Source organism: Typopeltis vanoorti, chromosome 2, assembly GCF_054136105.1.
Source record: "Typopeltis vanoorti isolate ZY-2024b chromosome 2, IOZ_Tvanoo_1.0, whole genome shotgun sequence".
Taxonomy (NCBI): domain Eukaryota; kingdom Metazoa; phylum Arthropoda; class Arachnida; order Uropygi; family Thelyphonidae; genus Typopeltis; species Typopeltis vanoorti.
The window spans coordinates 144379200-144401146 of NC_143550.1; the positions used below are offsets into that span (position 1 = coordinate 144379200).

Sequence of the window (21947 nt, forward strand, 5' to 3'; positions counted from 1 at the left end):
ACTGGTTTTCCATAAATTAGGGAACAAAGAGAAAAATCGCGATAACTCGGGGAGAAATGGAAAACAATATCTGAAAGTCAGGTACATTATGTAAAAAAGTGGTGCTGAGTCAGGTTATCGCATACAAAGGAGTGGATCTGTCAGCAGTATATGCAAATGAGCTACGGCATAAAATCGGGCGTTGTGGAGTCGTTCTCCATTTCGCATCTGGAGTGAGAATAAGACATTTCCTAATGGCAAAATTCTTGGATATGACTGCAAGACATCGTTTAACTGATGCATTCAGGTGGCGAGCCATCATAAGACTAGAAGCTGAACAGTCAGGCAGAGGTAGCCAGATGGTTGCATATGAGTCGTTCCATGGTTCCAATTCCAACAATCACAAGCAGCATCCCGGAGACAGTGAAGGAAGCTCAGGTGCTACAACAGCAGTGAGTGACTTATACTCCGATTACCTGCTCACCAAAACAGGAATGCTACTCCGATTTAGCTACGATCTGACCTCGCGTCGGCTACAGGAACATTGGTATCTCTTCAACTATGCGCTGGATTCACGAAAGTGGACTGTGTGAATAGACAAGGCTCCACGTCAATTGGAGCCAAGGCTAATGGGGATCAGTACTGTTTACAGACGAATCCCGATTTGCCCTACAAAGCGATACCAAGGTGCTCTGATCTGGAGAGAATCAGGGACATGTTATCATCCCCCTAATATCCGTGTAAGGGACATTATGGCGGAGGTAGTGTTATGGTTTGGAGAAGGATCTCGTTGGGTGAATGAACCAACCTGTATGTGCTTCATAGCAGAACTATGAATGTTGCAACTTATAAAGATGAAGTCTTTGATTCCTATGGTCTTCCATACATAGGTGCGATAGGGGAGATATTTATCCAACAAAACGATAATGCTTGTCCTCATCGAGCGAAGCTCGTAGACCAGTATCTTCAAAAGAAGAGAACTATCACACGTATGAACTGTGTCCCGACTTTAATCTTATTGAGCATATCTGGGATATTCTAGGTAGACGTGTTGCTGCTCTCAACGCCCCTTCCCCGAAATTTTGAGGAACTTAGGAGAGCTTTGCAGAAGCAATGGTTGTTATTACCAAGTGAGCTCCTGGACACCATTGTAAACACATGTTTACAATGGTGGTTTAATACCGGATGAAATATTCCTAGAATGCCCGATCTCCACAGAAGACTTAAGTTATTTATTTGCAATATCTGTAGGTTTCTGTCACATTTCGTATCACACTGCTTTTCAACGATTTGCATAATAGTTCATCATACAGTTTTTTTAGTTATCGTGATTTTTTTTCTTTGTTCCTTAATTTATGGAAACCAGTGGATATGTATCTCAATAGTGTTTTTATTCTAGATACTACGCGACTGCATATCTAAAAAAAAAGTTTCATTGTAATGTGCACGTGCTTCATTTGTTCAGAATTAACACTGATTTTTATGAGAAATTAATATTGAAATTAAATCGTGGATAGTACATTCACATGTACAAATATAACCATCAACCAACCGAAGTGCTAAATATCTAATGTAATTGCACGTTTATTAAACTTTCGTGGGTGAAAATCACATTAAGAGAGGGGAGGGGAGAGAATAAAACGTACAAGACACATGAATTTGCCGACTACTGTTTTACACAAACTAAAATGACTCTCATAAAAACTGCATTACCACTTTTTATCCCGGTGATCATTTTATTTCACTGACATGTCAGAAAATGTAATTATCAGCCACTGATATTGAGACTAAAGATATGTCCATTTTTTTCACAAAATGGCCTTCCGTTCCCGTAGCCCTAAGTCTTCCAGAAATGCTCTGTAGATCTTTGCGCTGGAGCTAGTCTAACCTTTGCACACCCCAGCACCTGATTCCCTTAACACTTTCATTGCCAAGCTGAAAATTGGAATTTCGTGTGGTGGCCAAATTTTTTTTTTATTTTTTTTTAATTTAGTTAGCGACGTGATCGGCGGTTTGGTGAGAACTCGCATCGCGCGATATTGCGTGATTGGCAATGAACTTGTTAAATCACGTCACCAGCTTTTGCTACATTACCGGAACAATCGTGTTGTCCCGGAAGCCTCTCTACCAAACATGTTCTCCTGATATGAAGAATGTGTTTCCCCATGGATAGCAAAGCAATGGAGGTCCATACTTGCATGTTCTAGCGCATACCTCTACAGATATGAATAAGAAAATCCACGGATATACACTGTAATGAGAAGAAAGCATAACTTCTTCCAGCTCTCTCTCTTGTCCCCCTTTCAGTCATTTTATGTAATCTGTCTCTTAGGAATTTTGACACGAGCCTCTATTTTACTAACATCATTCACAGTTGATTTCGGATGACATATATCATATGTACTGCAATTACACGAACTGATTAATGAATAATATACAGCCTATGATAAAAATTCGCTGCAAGATTTGAGCATAAACCAAGCCCCATTTCCAGTCTTATTCACAACTCTTGCTTCTATACCGTGTTGTGTTGCATGGTGTTTCACTGGTACACAGTATTCTTAAGAAACAGTAGCATCTGAGTAATTTTTGAAACAGAATTTGTGTGTTTTATTTTGTTTTTTTAATATGAATACCACCCAAGGAAGGCTGTAAATTGAGAGGTGTACTACATGGAGTAAGCTTAGATAATCCCAAAACCCCGCTGTAGTGGCCAAAAATGAAAAATTTAAGCCACCTCAATCCTACAAATAAATAACGTGGTGGTCTCGCATCGGGAGATGAAAATCATCTACCGACTACCTAAAAGTATTCACAAACATCCACGTGCAAGTAAGAAATGAATCCACATCTGTGAGTTCAGTTCCCACTATAAATAGCTTGACTGTCCTGTAACTATGCATGTATTTAAAGGAACGAAAAATCATCTCTTTTCCAACCAAGGGCGGACCGGCTAATAAGGACACTATCGAAAGACAAAAATATATGCAACATGGTTGGGCCCCAGTTCTCCTTACGCACAGTCAGGCCCAAAGTAATTTATATATATAAAATCACTGGAATAACATATCCATTAGTATTGAAACGTAACTTAAGCACTGTCTCCTGGGAAGATATAATGACGGAAACAAATATTGATACCTCGTATCATAAATTTATTGCAATATTGAACAATAAAATACAAGACGCGATTAAAGTTAAAATAATAAACAAAATGAAAGAAAAAAAGCCCTGGATTACACAGGAAATCAGACACTGTATAAAAATTAGAGATAACGTGTATAAAAAGTTTAAAAAATACCCGCACAATCAATATTATGAACACAGTTTCAAGTACTATAGAAATCTAATACACTATAAATTAAAAGAAAGTAAAAACGAATACTACAGAAATGAATTCCTAAAATGTCAAGGAAACCCAAGAAAACAATGGATGTTTGTGAATAAATTAATCGATAAAGATACACACAAACAAAACCTCCTCATACTTAAAGATATCGATAGGAATAGAGAAAATGGAGACAGAGGGTTAGCTGAAGAATTCAATAACCATTTTGCCACCAGTCAGTGAAAGCATTCTGAAAAATGCTGAACCCCACCCCTCGGAATGACACTCTCAAGAGACTTGATAACTCCATATATCTTTTCTCCACTTGTGAAAACGAAATTAAAAATGTTATAGGTGGCCTAAAAACAACCAAAACTTCAGGATACGATGGTAGTAACACAAACATTGTGAAAGAATGCCAAATGTACATCATAGAACCCCTAATGTACATTTTTAACTTATCAATGATGACAGGATGAAAAGGGAAACAAAAATAACTTAAAAAATTACAGACCGATCTGCCTTCTACCGGTATTTTCGGTAATATTAGAAAAATTGGTAAAAATTAGACTAATGAAATTTTTGGACAAAAACAACTTCTTTTCAAAGAATCAATTTGGGTTCAAGAAAAAGTTTAGCACAGAACATGCTTTACTGAACTTCACAAACACAGCTTACACCTCCACTGACGAACATAAACTAACATTAGCAGTATTTCTAGATATACACAAAGCTTTTGACTCTATATCACATGAAATTTTAATAAAAAAATTAGAAGTCATAGGAACACGAGGTACTGCTCTAAACTGGTTCAAAAATTATTTAAATACCAGATCACAAACTGTAAAAATAAACAACAGCTATAGCAGCTCCAAAACAGTAGATTGCGGTGTACCACAAGGATCTGTCTTGGGACCAATTTTATTTAATATTTGTATCAATGACTTCTGCAATCTTAAACTAAACAGTAAAATAAATACTTTTGCAGATGACAGTACTAATTTTCTTCACAGACACAGCCGAACAAATGAAAACCATCGTGAATGCTGATCTTTTGAAAGTAACAAATTGGTTCCAGTCAAACAAACTCAGTCTGAATGTCTCAAAAACTAAATATGTAAATTTTAACTTGCGAAATACAACTGGCAAAATGAACTTCACGGCACAATTAATTTTGCATGATTGGAATTGCAGGACAAATTCAAATTGCAACTGCGAGAAAATAGAAAAAGTCAGTGTAATAACTTACTTGGGATTAAAAATTGATAGTAATTTAAGCTGGAAACCGCATATCACCGATGTCAAATAAAGTAAGGATTACGTTAAACAGACTTTACTACCTAAAAAGATTCTTAAATTTAAATATTCTAAAAATATTATATTTTGCCTGGATTCAAAGCACACTACAATATGGTATGTTAAGTTGGGGAGGAATCTATCGCACTACTCTGAAATCTTTAGTCTCGACTCAGAATAAAGTAATTAAAATCTTAACTATAAACAAATATAAGGATACTGCAATGTGTAATAAATACACCATACTAAACCTACTACCCCTTAGATATTTATACGTCTATAGGGTACTATTATTCATAAAAAACGACAACGAATACGTCAATATCAAACAAGATACTTTCCTTAGTAGACATAAGGGCCTAAAATATTTAGTTCCAAAAGCAAATAAAGAAGCAATACACAAACATTATAGTTATTTAGCGGCAAAAGTATTCAACACACTTTAACAATAAGAAATGCAACTAACCCAAACAAATACAAAACTCTAATCAAAGAGTATTTATTTCCCCACAGAAATGAGGAAGCTCTGTTCAAAATAATTGTATAAATTATTGGTTTTTAACATATTTGTATTCAAAGATCCAGTCTTATGTGTAAAACGTAAAATTTAAATGCTATTTAACTGCTTTGTTTTATTTTGTTCCTAATTAATTGTTATGCAACTTTCTCTGTATGATGAAATTTTATTTTATTTGCGATTTTATTATGTCATTATATTATAATAATAATATGTAATATGTATATTATATGAATGTACATATATGTGTATATTATGAAAATGCATTACATAAATTTTTGTAACTTTATGCATATCGTAACCTGGATGAGCTGTTTGCTCTTAGGTTACACATATGATTATTCAACATATTGTACTAATATAGGAAGCTTACAAATAAACATGATTTTTTTTTTTTTTTTTAATACGGAAATACTTTGTTAATATTCACCTATCTTACACTTAAGAGTTAAAGTTGAACTGGGGGGAGATCCACGTAGCTTATAAGAAATGCTGAAAACCTAATGCGACTGCTGACCAGATGTCTAATCCTCGCCTTCTCGTGGTAGGGGCATCTTGTTAGCAAGTATATTCACCGTGACACTGGACGAATAAGGTTACTTTGACAATTTGGGACTTGGTCATCCGAACTGTATTCGGTATTGGCTTAAACCTCACATGCAGTGTAATGGTAGACATAATCAAATGTCATTCAGACTGGGATCCCACCGTTTTCGTTGGGGTAATAAGATGAACAGTGAAAACTCAGCCACTGGACCAACCTCATAAGATTGAAGATCGAGACCATTAATAAGAAACATCGATGACAAAGGCGATCTAGCAATAGAATTACAGAAATACGTTTTCCAAGATGAAGAATAATTCTAAACAATAAGGTGGTGTTATATATTGGGGAGACAGTGATCAAGAGAAGAACGGCAGGACAATGAGATTTATTTGTGCGTATGGTCTCACAGCAAGTTCATCAGTCATTTGAGGAGGTAGTAGCATAAAGAGAAAAGAAAAGTTAGTTCTTGTTGGAGATATAAACAGCAGATAGTGATTACTGATGTCTTTAGATTAGTCGAAGATACACGATTGTTACAGGATAAGAATTAAGGAATTACACTAAAAAGAAAATTGTTTATATAAAATAAAAATTTAAAAAATCAAACAGTTTTTAGAAGTGAATTGTAAACTCAAATATTCAAACAGGAAAGTACGTGGTTAAAATGTCTGCAGAACTAACAGTGTATGAAAGTAAAAAATCATACAGGAAGTTCTCATTAAGTCATCATATGCTTTAGAGAAATGCAAGGGAAAATACAAGAAGCTAAGTTGTTTGTAAAAATAGCTAAACAAAAGTCATGAGAAGAATTTAGGAAGAATATCATGAAATGATATTCTTCCCAAATGATTTTCATGTTTGTGATTTCTCACAAACATGAAGGAAAGAATACTGCAAAAGGAATTAGAGATGATAAAGGTGGCATGAAAACTAAAGATATCCTGGATGTCTTTGGATTAATTACTTTGAAAAATTGATAAATAAGCAGCGACAAAGGAGCAAAAAAGACCAAAACTCAGGACGAATACAGCCATGAGTATATCTAGCGCTGAAGGAAGAAAAAGAGCTACCAGTAATCCTTCCGAATACTGATATGAGGAAAGATAGCCGGAAGAGATATATTCGACCAGAAATGCTCGAGTATGGCGGCATAAATATTGTACAGCGGGTCCACTGCATAATTCAGAAGGCATCTGAAGGTCGAATTCCGAATGATTGGAGTAGAGCTCTCATTTCCCCCATTTACAACAACGGAAATAAAACTGAATGTCAGAATTATAGAGGAATTTTCCTGCTGAGAAGGTTTCAGGTAAGATTTATGTGAACATATCTGAGAAGAAGCAAAGAAACACTGCGCAAGAAAAACTTGAACCCCCTGCTTGTACGGGATTCAGATGAATCCCGTACAAGCAGGTTCAGATGAAACATGAGTTACTGATCACGGGAATACAACAAGGTTCTGTATTTAAGTCGTGCAGATTCAAGAGAGAGAGAAAAAAAAGAAGATTCCATTAAAAAAAAACTTCAAAATGCTAAATTATATAGTGCAAATGGGACATTATATAGAAGGCTACATCGTCTACATTTGAGTTGTGAGTTAACAGTTATAATTAAAGGTGTACAGTACGATAGTTTGATGCAGGATCGAGAGTGAGACCTACCTACCATCCGGCGTTACGGCCCGTTGTGAGCCTTAGCCTCCTGTACAACTTGCCTCCACGATCTTCTATCATTGGCTAGTCTTTCCCATCCTTCCACTTTCATAGTAAAGTCTTGGAATGCGTTATCAATCCATCTTAATTTCGGTGTTCCTTTTTCCCTTGTTGCATATATCTTTTCTCTCAGTATTCTTCTTGGCATACTGAAGTCTTCCATTCTCTCTACATGACCTAATCATTGTAATCTCTACACTTTTATAAATCTAACAATATCTTCTTCTTTTAGTATCCGACCAATTTCTTTGTTGTACCGTATTCTTCATGCACTATTTTCTTCAACAATTCCATAAATTCTTCTTATTATCTTCCTTTCAAATTTCCTCAAATTGTTTTGGTCTTTTTCACTAAGAGTCCAAGCTTCGCTTCCATATGCAACCACGGGTCTAATGAGCGTTTTATATAAAGTATTTTAGCATTTCTGCTTATTAGCTTGCTTTTAATCACGTTCATATTTGCATAATATACTTTATTAAAGGGTGTGAGACAAAGATGCATATTATCTCCAATGTTAATCATCATCCATATGGATCACATTATGAAGAAAAGTGGTATAAACACGATATTAAAATTGGAGCTGTTAATCTCAGCTCTTTATGAAGACGATATATTCCTAAAAGAAACCACTACAAATCTTCAGGACTCTTTAACTAAATTGAATAAATGCTACAAAAATTGACTATGAAATTAGCAATTTATTAAAGGCTAAAATTATGAAAATAGGCAGAGATGTGGAAAATATCGATGGCATTTTCAGCCGATCTATCTATAAAAGTTACCTATCTTGGACAGAAATTTTAGTGAAGATGAAAAATTAAATCTAGAAATAGGTAATAGAACAATCAAGTACTGCAGAGTGGAGATTCAGTTGGTTGAATATATTTATATGGAATAACAGATAAATTAGCCCAAACACTAAACCAGCAGTATATATATTTTAGCTCTACTGTTAGTAGAGCTAAAATAAAACACGATTAGTGAACATAGATATGAGAGTTCTGAGAAAGATTAGGGGCATGAACAAATGACATCACTGGCAATATCGTATTAAAAATGAGAATATTATGAAAGAACTTGCCATTGTGACCATTCAGGAACGTGTGAACAAAGTTAATCTAAGATGATACGGTCACTTAAACAGAATGGGACAAAGGAAAGATTAGCAAAACAAATGTTCTGTGTCAGGTTAGCAGGAAAAAGATCCAGAGGAAGACCAAGATGTAGATGGATTGATTTAGTAAAAAGTGCCTTAGAAGACAGACTGAATTATAAGATGTGACAATACTAGAATCCTGACGAATAACAGATTAATTTGAAAGAAAACTGTTGATAGAAGCTAATTATAATGTAAATTTAATTATGTGGAATTATCATAAATCCTGTACATCCATTGCAGGTACATATTAGAAAACGATTGTGATCAATATAATTATATTTTTTTGAAATCTGATTTGCCCTTTCAGTCGTTTACGACCCACAAAGTATTCCAGGTGAAATTCTTACAGGGTAGTTCACCATTGCTATCCCCAACCCTCCAATTTTATCCGGGCTTAGGACCGGCATATGGCTGGGATGTATTCATGACTATAATCCATGTGTGTGTTCACGATGCCGGTTTGTCTGTTGTGAGGGACGAAAAACCCGAGTTTCTGAGTGAAAAAACCCCCTACCACCGTATGAGACCGGCTAACTCACCTTTAGTCGAAAGAGACCAGATAACGGTTCCTCACGTCACTGACGGGAATCGAACCCAGGTCTTTCCGACCAAAGGGCTTCGTCTATAGCGATTGAGCTACGGAAGCTCTTTGAAATCTGTAACGCGGAATTACCTCGCCACTCCTTCAGGAACAGGATCCAGACCTGTCTAGAAACTGCATGATCAGAATTTTTTTTTCAAACTCGTTCAGCGGATGTTAATCCTGCGTACCATATTTACTTGCACTGGTATTAGGCATGCCGCATACATCCACTAACAATGCTCGCCAATATTACCCCAAAATAATTACCGTTCTCTATCTCTGCTTATTTTTCATAGCAACGTATTCCCCCCCCCCCTTGTATAAACTTCTTACCACATGAGTTTATTATTAACTAAGATTTCTTTTTAATGCAAAAGCGAAAGGGCTTCTTTTAATAAAAAACAGTAACTCTATAGAGAGAATTGTGTTGATCTTGAAAGCTGCTCGCGGATCGTGATAATGACGTAGTCAGAAGAGCGAGTTAGTTTATCGAGGATTTCACGTTCCGGCGCGTGCTCTTTTAAACATGGACAGTTGTAATTCCAACGTAAACAGTAGTGAACTGGTTGCAAAACGTATGCGTTTGGTATTCTGGGAATTTTAATAGTCATCTAAAACGGCCAGCATGAACTTCACAAAGTAGTACAACACTTTCGCTAGTTAACCCACGCATGCGTGCTATTACATAGCTAGTTGAGCAAATGATGAAGTGTGTCAGACATTAGTCTGTAAAATGACAACATTCTTCAACCCACGCGAACGTTAATTTCTGATATTTGGTGAGATGCACATGCACATGCGTACCAGAAGGATATATTACATACTGCTGTAATAGAATTGATCTGCGAAATAATATCTAGTTCACTTTCTTTTATTCTTTTCCCGACATACGATCAAATTTACGTTCTGATACTACGCTGTATTTTTATTTATATTTAAAGGTTTAACCTTATTGCAAATTAATTGAGGAAAACACTTTCTTCTTCGTCTTTTTTTTTTCTTTAATAGCGAAAGGTGGGATCTAATGGTTTCCTTATACAAACAAAGGCTTTTCATATGTCATCTTTCTTGTTATTAGGAAGGCGTTCAGGATATAATTGTACTTTCCGAGTAGCAATTTGCATCGAAGTAACCAAGCAGGTTTCACACATGTAGCTTCGCCCATTTCTTACCAAGACAAACGGACATCGCAACATTATTTTTGTGGGAAAATACCAAATAAATAAATTATTTTTTTATTATTATCTTTATGGTCATATAGCCTACTTTGGGTTATATATATTTTTTTTCCCTAACAGAAATTGATCCGGTTTGGAAAATTTCATAAATTGTTCAGAACGTCCACAACCCATATCTTTATATAACTGTTAATATTGATTTTATATAAATAGTGTTTTTAACATCCGTACAGTGACATTTTAACAGACAATGATGGAAGTGTTCGACAGTTGCCGCTATGATATCGCGATCTTGGAGTGGTACCGTCTCAACTTTTTTTTTTTTTTTCTTTTTCCATTCTGATAACACGCATAAAGAAAATTCGCTCTAATTCACCCCAAACCACCATATTTCAGCCGGAAACTATAACAACAGTTAGTACCATCTGCTACCCATAGGTCTTTGCGTTTATAGATCGGGAAAGTCTCTTGGCCCTCCGCTTCATAAAAACGAAAGCTGAGCCGACGGTAGTAGATTTCTCTCCCCCCCGCGCCTCTTTTCTCCCCAGGTCAACTTTCATTCTCCGTACGCCCTCGTCCTCTTCCGATTTCTTCTGCAAAACGATCGAACACCTCCGTCATTGGCGCGGAGATACTTCCCCTGACGGCCCCTTAAAAAGAGTGCCCGCCTCTCTATTCCCCCCCCCCTTTCTTTGCAAGGAATAAGGTCAAGCAAGCATCTATTTGGAAGAAATGTAGAGAGAAGCGGAAATTACGTGTGAGAAACGAAACTCGGGGAGGGGGCATCCCCGAAAGAGTTTGACCTACGGAGTGCCGCTCTACGACAGACAGAATCCAGAGGAGATGGAAGCCAGCCTGTTTGCCGACTGTGGGAAAGCAACTAATGTCGGGGACTTGCAGGTAGCAGAGGAAGTTGGGTCGAACTCCTCCCCTCCCTTCCCACCTCCCTCTTTGGTCAGGTATTGCACACACACACACACGCAGACCACCCCGTCTGAACATCAAGCTGGGATGTATTTTAACGGGAGCAGAACAAAGGGTCAACCGGTATGTGATGTATTCTTTCCGTCGATAGGAGGCTTGTTAGACCAAGCTCCCTGGTGGTGTTCAGAGCCCATTAAGGCTATCTGATACCGAGCACGCCTGCACCAAAGCACTGGCGGGTACAGTAATTTTCCATCATTCGCAAATAATTGCTAGGTTGCAAAAATACGGTATTATTCACTGAAGATGTTAACTGAAGACAATTTCCACCTCTGCTTTTTCTTTTTTTTCATTATCTGTCTATCAGAGTTTTGCCTTTACATTGTTTTCCTATATTTTTTTCTCTTAATTAATTTAAGTTTTTAAGAATTTTTCCCTCTCAAAATTCATCTCATCTTACTCAGCAAATCCTATGAATTAAAATAACGAACTTTTGACGGAAATGGTAGTGAATTAACTTAAATTAATATTTTTCCAGCGATGTTACGCGGAATCGTGATGCCTACCGAAGACGTTCCACAACTTATGTTGAAAAAAAAAAAATAATAATAAAAGAAATCGTGTGCATAGTAATTTGGAAATGTGCGGTGGATCTCCTGTGTTTTATTTCCAAGTTTTCAGTTATAAAAGAAATGAATGAAAAAAATCTCAATATATGTGTTTATTCTGCAAATTGAGGAAGTGAATAAATATATAATTTTATAGATCATATAACATATAATTTTAACAGACCCCAACAGAAATTTTCAGGGTCGACATTACAGTGGTTTCAGAAACGTTGATCTAAACACCACTCTTTATTACTGATCACAGGAAATGATCACCGTATTATTTCCTGTGGCACTTCGTCAAGAAATGTGTGTGTATACTGAACTCCTAATGTATTTCGCGTGAGAGGGCAAAGTATCTCTGGTTTATCTATTTTTTAAATTAGATTAAATTTATTTTATTATTATTTTTTTTTTCAGGGGAGAATTTTTAGTTATATTTTGGACTTTAGCATCTTAAGGACATAGAGACCAGATCTTAAAACAATATTGTACGTGTGCAAAATGTATAAGCACCTTTAGATTTGTCCATCCGTACGCATATAGTGGACAACTCGATCATATATAACAAAAATCCTAGCAAGGGTTTTTATGAAGCTTTAAACATTTTGAATATGCTTAGAATACGGTGTTTCTGCGTGTTGTATAATCAGCAGTAGAACCACCAGATGTGTGTTCGCATGCAGTTCGCATGGCGAGAGAAATCGATTAACAGAAATTCGGATAATCGAGGTTTTTTTCCGTATCATATTATCATATTCCCTTTCCACAAAACTAATGACGTTCATCACCAAATCTAAAAGTAATAGAAGAATCGGGAAGGAGGGCTGATAACTTAAGTAAATTACCCTTGAAGGAGTCTTTAGGAAATGGATTCTGAAAGGCAACCTTTATAATGACCATAAACACAAGCAATCTTATTGATAATCTGTGTATCATCTTGTGTGTTATCTGATAATGCTCGAGTTTGGCCTTTTCAGTTCTACACTATTGATCTTGAGAAAGCTAAAAAGTGATCCGAGTACCAATGTACTTTAAAGAAAGCAATATATGACAGTCTTGGAAGTACAGAAGACAAAGTTGTTTTGATACCTCTAATTATGGTGTGATCATATAAAGTATAAATAACGCAGTGCACGATTTTATTTATTCGCTTATGTAAGATCCGGGACATAACCTTACGTCATTGACTACAAAATGATATAACAGAGCAAATATAGATCATATGTTGGAGATTGTTTCCGTCGTTTTGATATGGAAATAAGTTAAATTTGAATTCTTAAAAAAAACATTTCCGAAGAACAAAAATACTTTTAAAATAAAAATTAAATTTATTCATTTTTATTTTTTTAAATTAAATTATTTAAAAAAAATAAATTAAATAAAAATAAAATATTTTATTCTAGTTTAACCTCAAGTAAATTTAACTTTTAACTTTTGATTTTTAAAAAAAAATTATTTTAAATTTATGAATAAAAATTAAGATATCTAAATAAAAAATTTTAAAACTTTGAAGACAATTTGAAATAAAATCATTTTTAAATAAAAAATTAAATGTCAATTAATTTATTATATCTTTTATAATATCTTTATAAATTAATATCTTTACAGATTTATCAGAAAAAAAATATTGGTTTTTCTGTTTCTTTGTTCCCTTTTAGATTTTCTTTCCCGTTTAGTTTGTGATTAACGGCCATTAAAACAGTTTTTTTTTTCTTTTTTTCCCTGATATACAAGGTAAGTCTCTGAAGTCTCCATTTCATTAGCTGCGGTAGATTAGCAAAGGCAGCTAAAAGCCATTTTAAGCTTCTTATGGCAGCGCACCTGATCGCATCGGTAGTGATAGGGTAGGAAGGTCCAATGTCTCGCTCAGTGAACGGGCAAAAAGGCAACAATGGGGAACCATGATAACAAATATGACGTGTCGTGTGAGAGGATGACACCATGTCATGCGCACTGGGAACAAACGAACTATTGTTTACCGTTACACCTCAGGGACTCGGGGAAGGAGGAAGAGGGAGGAGGAGGCTGTCTGGGAACGCAGACCATGAAGTTTTGGAATGACAAACGTACGGGAAAAGTTCAGAGAGAAGACAGAATGACTTTAGTCACATCGCAATGGAAAGAGTGGATTGACGCATGCGTAGAAGGCTGAGATGAGCACCTTTGGTACTAAAGGGGAGATTAAGGATTCACTAATCATACTAACTGGTCAGAGATATTTGGAATTTAGAATGCCTTGAAAACATTCTTAGCAAAGATGGCTCCTTGAATAGACCATTTATCCGAGTCTGGGCATAGTTTGTACGTGGAGGAACAAAATTATCTTTACTTTTGGAAAATAAGGAGAGACAGTGCAATTAATGCCTGCCCCCGAGCTCCCTTCGCTTCATGACACTTCATAATTTCGTCGCTTGGGGGGGGGGGAGTACTTCAATCTCAAATATGTCCCTCCCCAATAGTAAAGAAAAACGTGTGGACAGCAGTAAATTTACTTTTGTTTAGACTTAAAGAAAGAAAATGGAGATCTCCTGCTGCGCTTTATTACAGTCTTATCAATCACTTCCTCGATGATCCTCGCCATCTCAATCCCTCCCCGCATATATTCTTAATGCTCCCTGCAACGCTCCTTTGGGCGATCTACACATACACATTATTCATACATAACTGGACTTCTCAAGTGGTCAAATAGCCAATGGACACTCACGATTTACTCTATGAAGTACTGGCTAAATAATAATAATAACGACGATTCCTAGGCCTTTGGATAAGGCACAAATTGGAGTCATTTACCAGTCAAAGATTTCATTATTCCATTTCATGTTACTTTTTGACTGTGAACTCTGTTAATTGAATATATTACTACAACAACTACTACTACATACAATAATAAAAATAATAATCTACACTCTTGATACGTAGCAGGTCTGAAAGCAAAGACGAAACAATAAAAACTAACGTTATATCTTTTTATAGCATTTAAATATCTTAAAACCTAAAACACTTGTTATTGTTTATTATTAAAGGGTTTCCTGGGACGATGACAAGGAAACGATAATTTCGCTTTTCTTGTATTACCCAGAATTGTCTGAGACAGAGGCTATGAAAAAATCATTAAATAGAATCAACTTAAACCAGTAACCGTCTGTGATTGATGACTCACTGGAAAAATCATATCTCAAGTAGCTGTTCTAATACCTCAGTTCACAAATCCAAAGGGTTCTGATATACAAAGCTTAGGGAGTGGAGGTCACTGTGATAATCGGCGGAAAGAAAACTGGTGTTCACTCTTCATTTACTAAAAAGCAACGTAAGATGGGAGATACAAATGTCTCGAAGCGGAGGTCAGTTCCCTCACACGAGAAATGATAATGGAGATAACATACACTTGAGAAAAGCGATCGTTTAGTTTAATATGGGAGAAGAATCACTTTATTAATGCAATATTGTAATGTTTACTTATTTATTTTGGGTTAGCTACTTAACTGAATGTCGTTAGGCCAAGAAGAGGTGGGGGGAAACAAAAGATTGGTGCAGTGTTTAGGAAAGAGTGTAATTCATAAATGGAATCTGTGTGAGGAGGCGAGCCCAGAAGTTACTCGATTTTCTTTCGTTTGAAACGATCCGTTTTTTGTGAAACAACTACGGTATCTTTATTGTAGATCGAAGGACAGTTAAATCGTCCGAGATGGAATTCTCTGACACGAATACTATTTCTAACATTTTTTTAGAATTTGTAATATAGTTTGTCGAATTAAAAAGAAAATTACAATCGTAAAAAATGCATTTTAGGTATAAAATATACTTAAAGTACATTAAAGTGTTTATCACAATAATAAATTCTAACAAACACTTTCGCCATGGATCCAAAATATCATTAGTTTGCTGTACCTTGTCTCGATTATCTCTTTCTTAAAATTAATAATATTCATTTCATATGTTCAATTTTTAATTATTCATAATAAGGAAAGTTTACAAACATATTCTTTCAGTAAATTACCACGTGATTCTATTTTCAGAGGAACGAAGGGGGAAAAAAGATATCGCTTCTGCCCGTTTCTTTCAAAAAACTGAATCCTCGTTTAGTTTTTCATTACATTACCAAACCTTGATGTGCAGTATTGAATTTATTCTCTCTCTCTCTCTCTCTCTCTCTCTCTCTCTGTTTATGTAAAAAAAGGCAAAGGAAAGATCGAACAAAACTCATAATACACACGAATGAAAACAAACTTATAGAAAATAAAAATAAAATCTTACAGAAAAGGCGTAATGAAAAAGAAATAAATCTAGAGATGAATAATACTGGGAGCTCTCAACAGTAAAACGCAGTGCTATTATAGTGGTTCAACTCTTTAATTTATCACGTCTTTGAGTGCATGAATAGCGCGCGCATTTCTTTCAGAGCCTTTTATTCAGTTTAAGTGAGGAAAGCTGGATCGCACATAACAGCGGTTTTCAATACAGTACTTCACATAACACGGTTTTTATTATACTGCGTTTCGGTCAGTTAAACACCCTGGGAGAACAGCTGGGGGATTCCACTAAGAGCGCTGACATACTCGTGGAAAACAAGTTGATAACCCTAGCGACATCTACAAAACAGAACGCAGGCTGCCTAAAAACAAAATTCTTTCCTTGACCTATCAAAGTGTCAGGTGTAAAGTCCTGAATCTTAAAAGTCCCATTTCTGCTTGCCTTGTTTGCAATCTTAACTAAAAGTTCAAGTTCCTTCACCTCTTATGGGAGCTCTTCTTTTTCACTTTCCCGTTCTGTCTTTCTTTTCACCGCATTTCTCTTTTCCTTAGTATTTTTCACTATATCGCTTTCTTTATTTTTTCTTCTTCCCTTGTCTATTTTTCTTTCTTTCTTCCAGCCCTTTTTTTTATCCATTCTTTCCACTTTCTTACTGTCATTCCAGTCTTTCTATTTATCTGTTTCTTCTTTCTCACCTTATTCCTTTTATATTTTTATTTCTACATTTTTAGAATCCAATTGATTATCTTAAAGCAAGCACTATTTCTTCTCGTTTTTTTACAACAAAATTCTAACTAAAAAAAACCATTATATTGGAATCACACGCAAACGTATACATATTAATAAATAAAAGATAAGCCAATCGGGAACCAAATTATAAAATAGCATCATTTGAATGTAGTAGTATCATTATATAAACAGTTCAAATACCGCACATTTAAAGAATTTATAAGATATCTCCATAACGATCCCAAGTAGTAAATAAATCATACTAAATAAACAGCCATTTCTGAAGTGTTACATTAACATTTGCTAAAATCGTTACTTATATTGTCTGCTGCAAAGTATAAACAAGCAGACGATTCACAAATTTGTTTACGTATTTATGATTTTTCACACACGTTTTCTCCATATAAAAGAAGCCAATAATCGTTCTGCATTTGTTTCTAGAAACTACGCAGAGATCAACACACTATAGACTTACTATATATATAAAACAATTTTGCAATAGTGTCTGCACGGCTCTCTAACAAGTATAGACTTCAAGATAAGCTATGGGGAGCCTAATTTACGGAGTTAGAGAACCGTGAAAACCTTTAAGGTTCCAGGCAGTCTTAAGCCAGGCAATCTATAACTCCTTACCTTTCTCTTCTCTCACAGCATGCCCTGTAACTACGAACAACAGTCCAAGGACACTTATATAAATCACGTCCCGATCCATATTTCTCAGATATTGTTTACTAAGGTGTCATATTGGCAAAGTTTCGTAAACTGTAAGAACCACAGACTTTGAACCACGAGGGAAAAACTTTCAACCACTCTGAAGCAGACGCCTTTGCACCGTTCTGTCACACGGAGCTAAACCACTCGCGCGTGACAGTCAACTGTACACTTGCCGTGATTGGTTAAGAGCAACGGAATGTATTTCTTCGAAGCAGTGATCATATTTTCTGCTGCTTTTTGAACAGTATAAGATACTTTTAAGATGTTTAAGACTATGTATACGATAGTTTGTATTCGTTCAACTACACTTATTAAAACTTTCCGCTGTTTTTAATAACTACGAAATTCGTTTTGTGCCCTTTCGCCATCCACTAACACTAGCTAGTGTGTGAATTGTATACGATAGCCTCAAGGCAAAAATACCGAATGTGAACGCGCCATCTATACGAAGAAAAGTATACTAATCTCTTATAGATACAGTGTATATTTAAATTATGATAATTTTAAATATCACTTACAGGAAATATGAATAAGTTTATTTAAATTATGATTGTTTTAAATATAAATTACAAGAAATGCATACCATACATAAACATTAAATGGTTTTAGAACAATGTTCTAAAACGATATTTAATCAATTTCCAACGTTATTTAAATAAAATGCGCATTAATATTGCTAATATTTACTAGTGATGACTGTTAGTTAATATTAAAATGATTAAAACTACTCTTAGAAAGCTGGTTTACCAAAGTGTCAGATAAATTTCGTATTTAAAGTTTATTCGCTATCAAAACCCCCAAATTTTAACTGCTTCACTGTTAGAAGTTTAAATTTCACTTTTCTTCTCTCTATAATAAGTAAGAATTTATTTATAATTAAAATTACAATAGATATAAAATATAATTGTCTCATTAATATAAAAATAAATTTTTGTTTAATTATAACAATGTACAGTTTTATATATTTTATAATTATAATTTTACGGTTAAAGTTATAACTAGCGTGCATAATTAAAATTTATAGTATGATCGAAGAGGATTCCATGGAATTTTCGAGGTATCAAAAAATTTCCTGCTGAACAAGGCTTTAATTTTTTTTTTTCTCTTTCCTCGAAAAATCTATGAGGTTAGTCTTTAATTTTAAAGCATTTATTATGAATGTGACGGTTTAGACTGTTATGTCGCAATTATAGCTTGTAATATATCAAGGCATATTTTTTATGAATCCACCAGGAGCGGTTCGTGCATAGGCACTGCGGAACTGCAGCACCCTCAATTTTTCTCGGTATATAAATATATTTATTAATTTATTTATATTTGCTTGTAATATTTAATTTTATCATCAACAATCCTATACAATTCTCTTATTTTGTATTAAAAATAATAAAAACTCATCTTGTAACACAGTGTCATATTGCTAGTATTTCCAACACGCGCAAGCATATGCATGTCATAGTGAAATACGAGCTATTAGCGTAATGCGGCACTGTCCGTCGCGCAGTTCCACAGTTGTTTATATGCAGTTTGTGCCAGTAGTAGAGTGTTCGTAGTGCTTATCGTGTTTACTCCGTCTCTTTAACTATTTGGACATTAGAATTAAAGACATACCATTTGTTATAATTTTTATTTTAGAACATTATTGGGGTTATGATAATGGATTTTATTTTAAGTAATTTTGAATTATACTAAACTGTATAATTTTATCGATAATAAACAATATTTTTTCATGTTTAATTTTTTTTAAAATTCTTACCATAATTTTGATATTTTATCCAAGCACGTATACACTGTACTTACAGCGTGTATGTATATTTCGAAAGTTGCAGCACACCCACAATTTTAAGCCACCAGCCGCCACTGGAATCCACTAACCAAAGTTGTAAACCTATTGCACATTTTATGTTATGAATAGCTAAAGGGTTTAAATAACCAACGAAAGCATCTTGTTATGATTTATTATCAATAATTAAGCTTGTAAAAAATTATTTATCCGGGATTTTATTGATTTGTTTGTTTTACTACTTAACAGATATGATTCTTCAAATTTTTCTTTTCATTTCGGTTCTAGAAACATCCCCATAATGAACGAATCAGCACTGGACAACTGGAGAAAAGTGGGCTAAGAGTTAGACAATATGGAAAGGAAGTTGAAAATTTTCAACTTCCTGTCCAACTTCAGTCCTCCATTTCCAAGGTGGTGGTAGTAGTCTTAGTAGTTTCACATCGAGTGATGAAATTCATCTACCACCTAAAGACATTCACAAACATCCATGTCCAAAGTAGGATTATAAAACGGATTTCATAAAGTATTTAACGAATTTAGAGGGATAAAGTCTGTTTGAAAACTTGTAGTTCGGAAATGTCAACGATAGGTTGGATAATGTAACAGGACTTCATCATGAAAGATTACATAATTTTGTGGCATGTGTGGGTGCGTTGCCCCTGTTACTGTGGCTTCCGCGAAGAAAGACAATCACGGAATCCAATGTTAGGGCACGCGTTCGGTTTGGAAACCGTCACGCTCCTGTTTCATTACAACATGCCGACTTTCACTGCAAGTAATGTATATGCACGCCCAACCAATGATGGTTAAATCAGCAAACAGAAGTAAAGGACAGCAGCACATTACAACTGCATTTGATGCTAACTGGTTTCCTATTATTCCAGCAAAAATATTACCTGGAAGTAAGTGGTTCTATGGAAGAGATTTTTAAATTAAAAAAATATTACTACATTGTTTTTATTCGATTCAAAAAGTTCGAGTCTCTTTAAGTAGCAAGTAGTGATTTCAGGAATAATGGATGGACTGCTCTTAAGATACAGAAACATCAACTGAAGTGTTGACGTGGATTGATTGAACCTCGTGCAATCAATTTGGCACAATAACAATTACTCAGTATGATTTGCTCATTTTTCGATTTCCTTTTTTAGTACTACATGTACTCCAGGAGAGGTTAATTTTCTTGAACTATAATTGAGAATTAAAGTATGAATTCAGGTTAATTCATGGAGTTCTCGCAAATATCAGAGCCTACGTGGATTTAAATTTACCAGTGAAATGGCCAATAATAAAAAAATAAATAAATTCGGCAACGTCTTTATTCCCCTAAAAGGAGTAGACGAAGTCTACTATTAGACCTATCTAACTTTTGGAGACTGAATGGGGAGTTCAATCTTCACCGGTAGCCAATCAGATACCAGTGGAGATTGGTAGCTGGCCCAAGACTATCACTAATTATAAACGGCATCAGGTGAAAAACCCGAGTTTCCGGAAGAAAAAACCTGCTTGTTCGTGCCCGAGATCGACTAACTCGAGAAACGGTCGAAGAAAGGGTTAGAAAAAGTTCCTGTAATCAGTGACTAGTTTCGAACTCAGAACTGTTTTCTTCTGGCAGTCTAATGCTATGGATGAACTATATATTTACTACTACTACTAATACTACTAATAATAATAATACACTGGACAATCTGCAGTCATGTAGAATTAACGAAATGTTCTGTCTTGAATTTTTCTGTTTCCCACCTTAGTTTCGAACCCAGGTCTTTCGGGCGGAAAGGCCTGGGTTCGATTTCCATCCATGACGTGAGGAACCTCTATCTGGTCTCTTTCGACTAAAGGTGAGTTAGCCGGTCTTATACGGTGGCAGAGGATTTTTTTCACTCGAAAACTCGGGTTTTTCGTCCCTCAAAACAGGCAAACCGGCCTCGTGAACACACACACGGATCTACAGCCATAAAATGGATACTTAATCCCTTATTGGGAGGACTCAACCCGTCCTAAGGGACGGGGGAGGAAAGGTGGAACCCCATACGAAATAAATAACCTAGTTAAGTCGGAAAACGTATGACAGTTCATCTTCTGACTTAAAGAGTGTAATTTTTGTTCCTAGAAATCTACCGTTGTAAGGAGCTGAAACCAGTTTGTTCTAAAGAATGACAGAAAAAACCAGAGATTCACAAAATCTGTAGTTTTACAACCTTCTATAAACCGTACAAATACAAGCAGTTATCTTTTAAGTTGTTGCTTCCTTCAACTTCTCCTAATAGTCGCAAGAAACTGAATCAACATAAAATGAAATAATAATAATAAAAAAATTAAATAAATTCAAGTAAATAAATAATCAATTTATTGGGATAAGTAAATAAATCCACCATTGCCTTTTTCCTCAAAGGGCAAATTCTTTTGAAGATTGGTACACTGTATCTGCATCCGGAGTGGTCACTGGCAGTTGAGCAGCTGAGTTTATGGCTACCGATGATTTGTAGATTTACAGGTGAAGAGCGTACGACAAAAAAAAAAAAAAATGTCATCATATATTATCAGTTAGGGTTGGTGTTCCTAACGCTAACTGATATTACTAATTTAGATGATTTGAGTTCCAGATCAATTTTGTTTCCAGTTGTAAAATTAAAAAGTAA

At 35.2% G+C, this 21947-nt stretch overlaps 1 protein-coding gene across 1 annotated transcript in view; it reads right to left on the minus strand.

Moving 5' to 3' along the window:
• Nucleotides 1–17526, minus strand: part of LOC150109492 (epidermal growth factor receptor-like) — a 249040-nt gene extending 231514 nt beyond the window's left edge. Inside the window, exon 1 of the mRNA XM_090402496.1 lies at nt 17448–17526. Within this exon, the coding sequence (XP_090258622.1) occupies nt 17448–17526 (79 nt within the window). The remainder of the gene's footprint in view (nt 1–17447) is intronic.
• Nucleotides 17527–21947: the final 4421 nt, after the last annotated feature.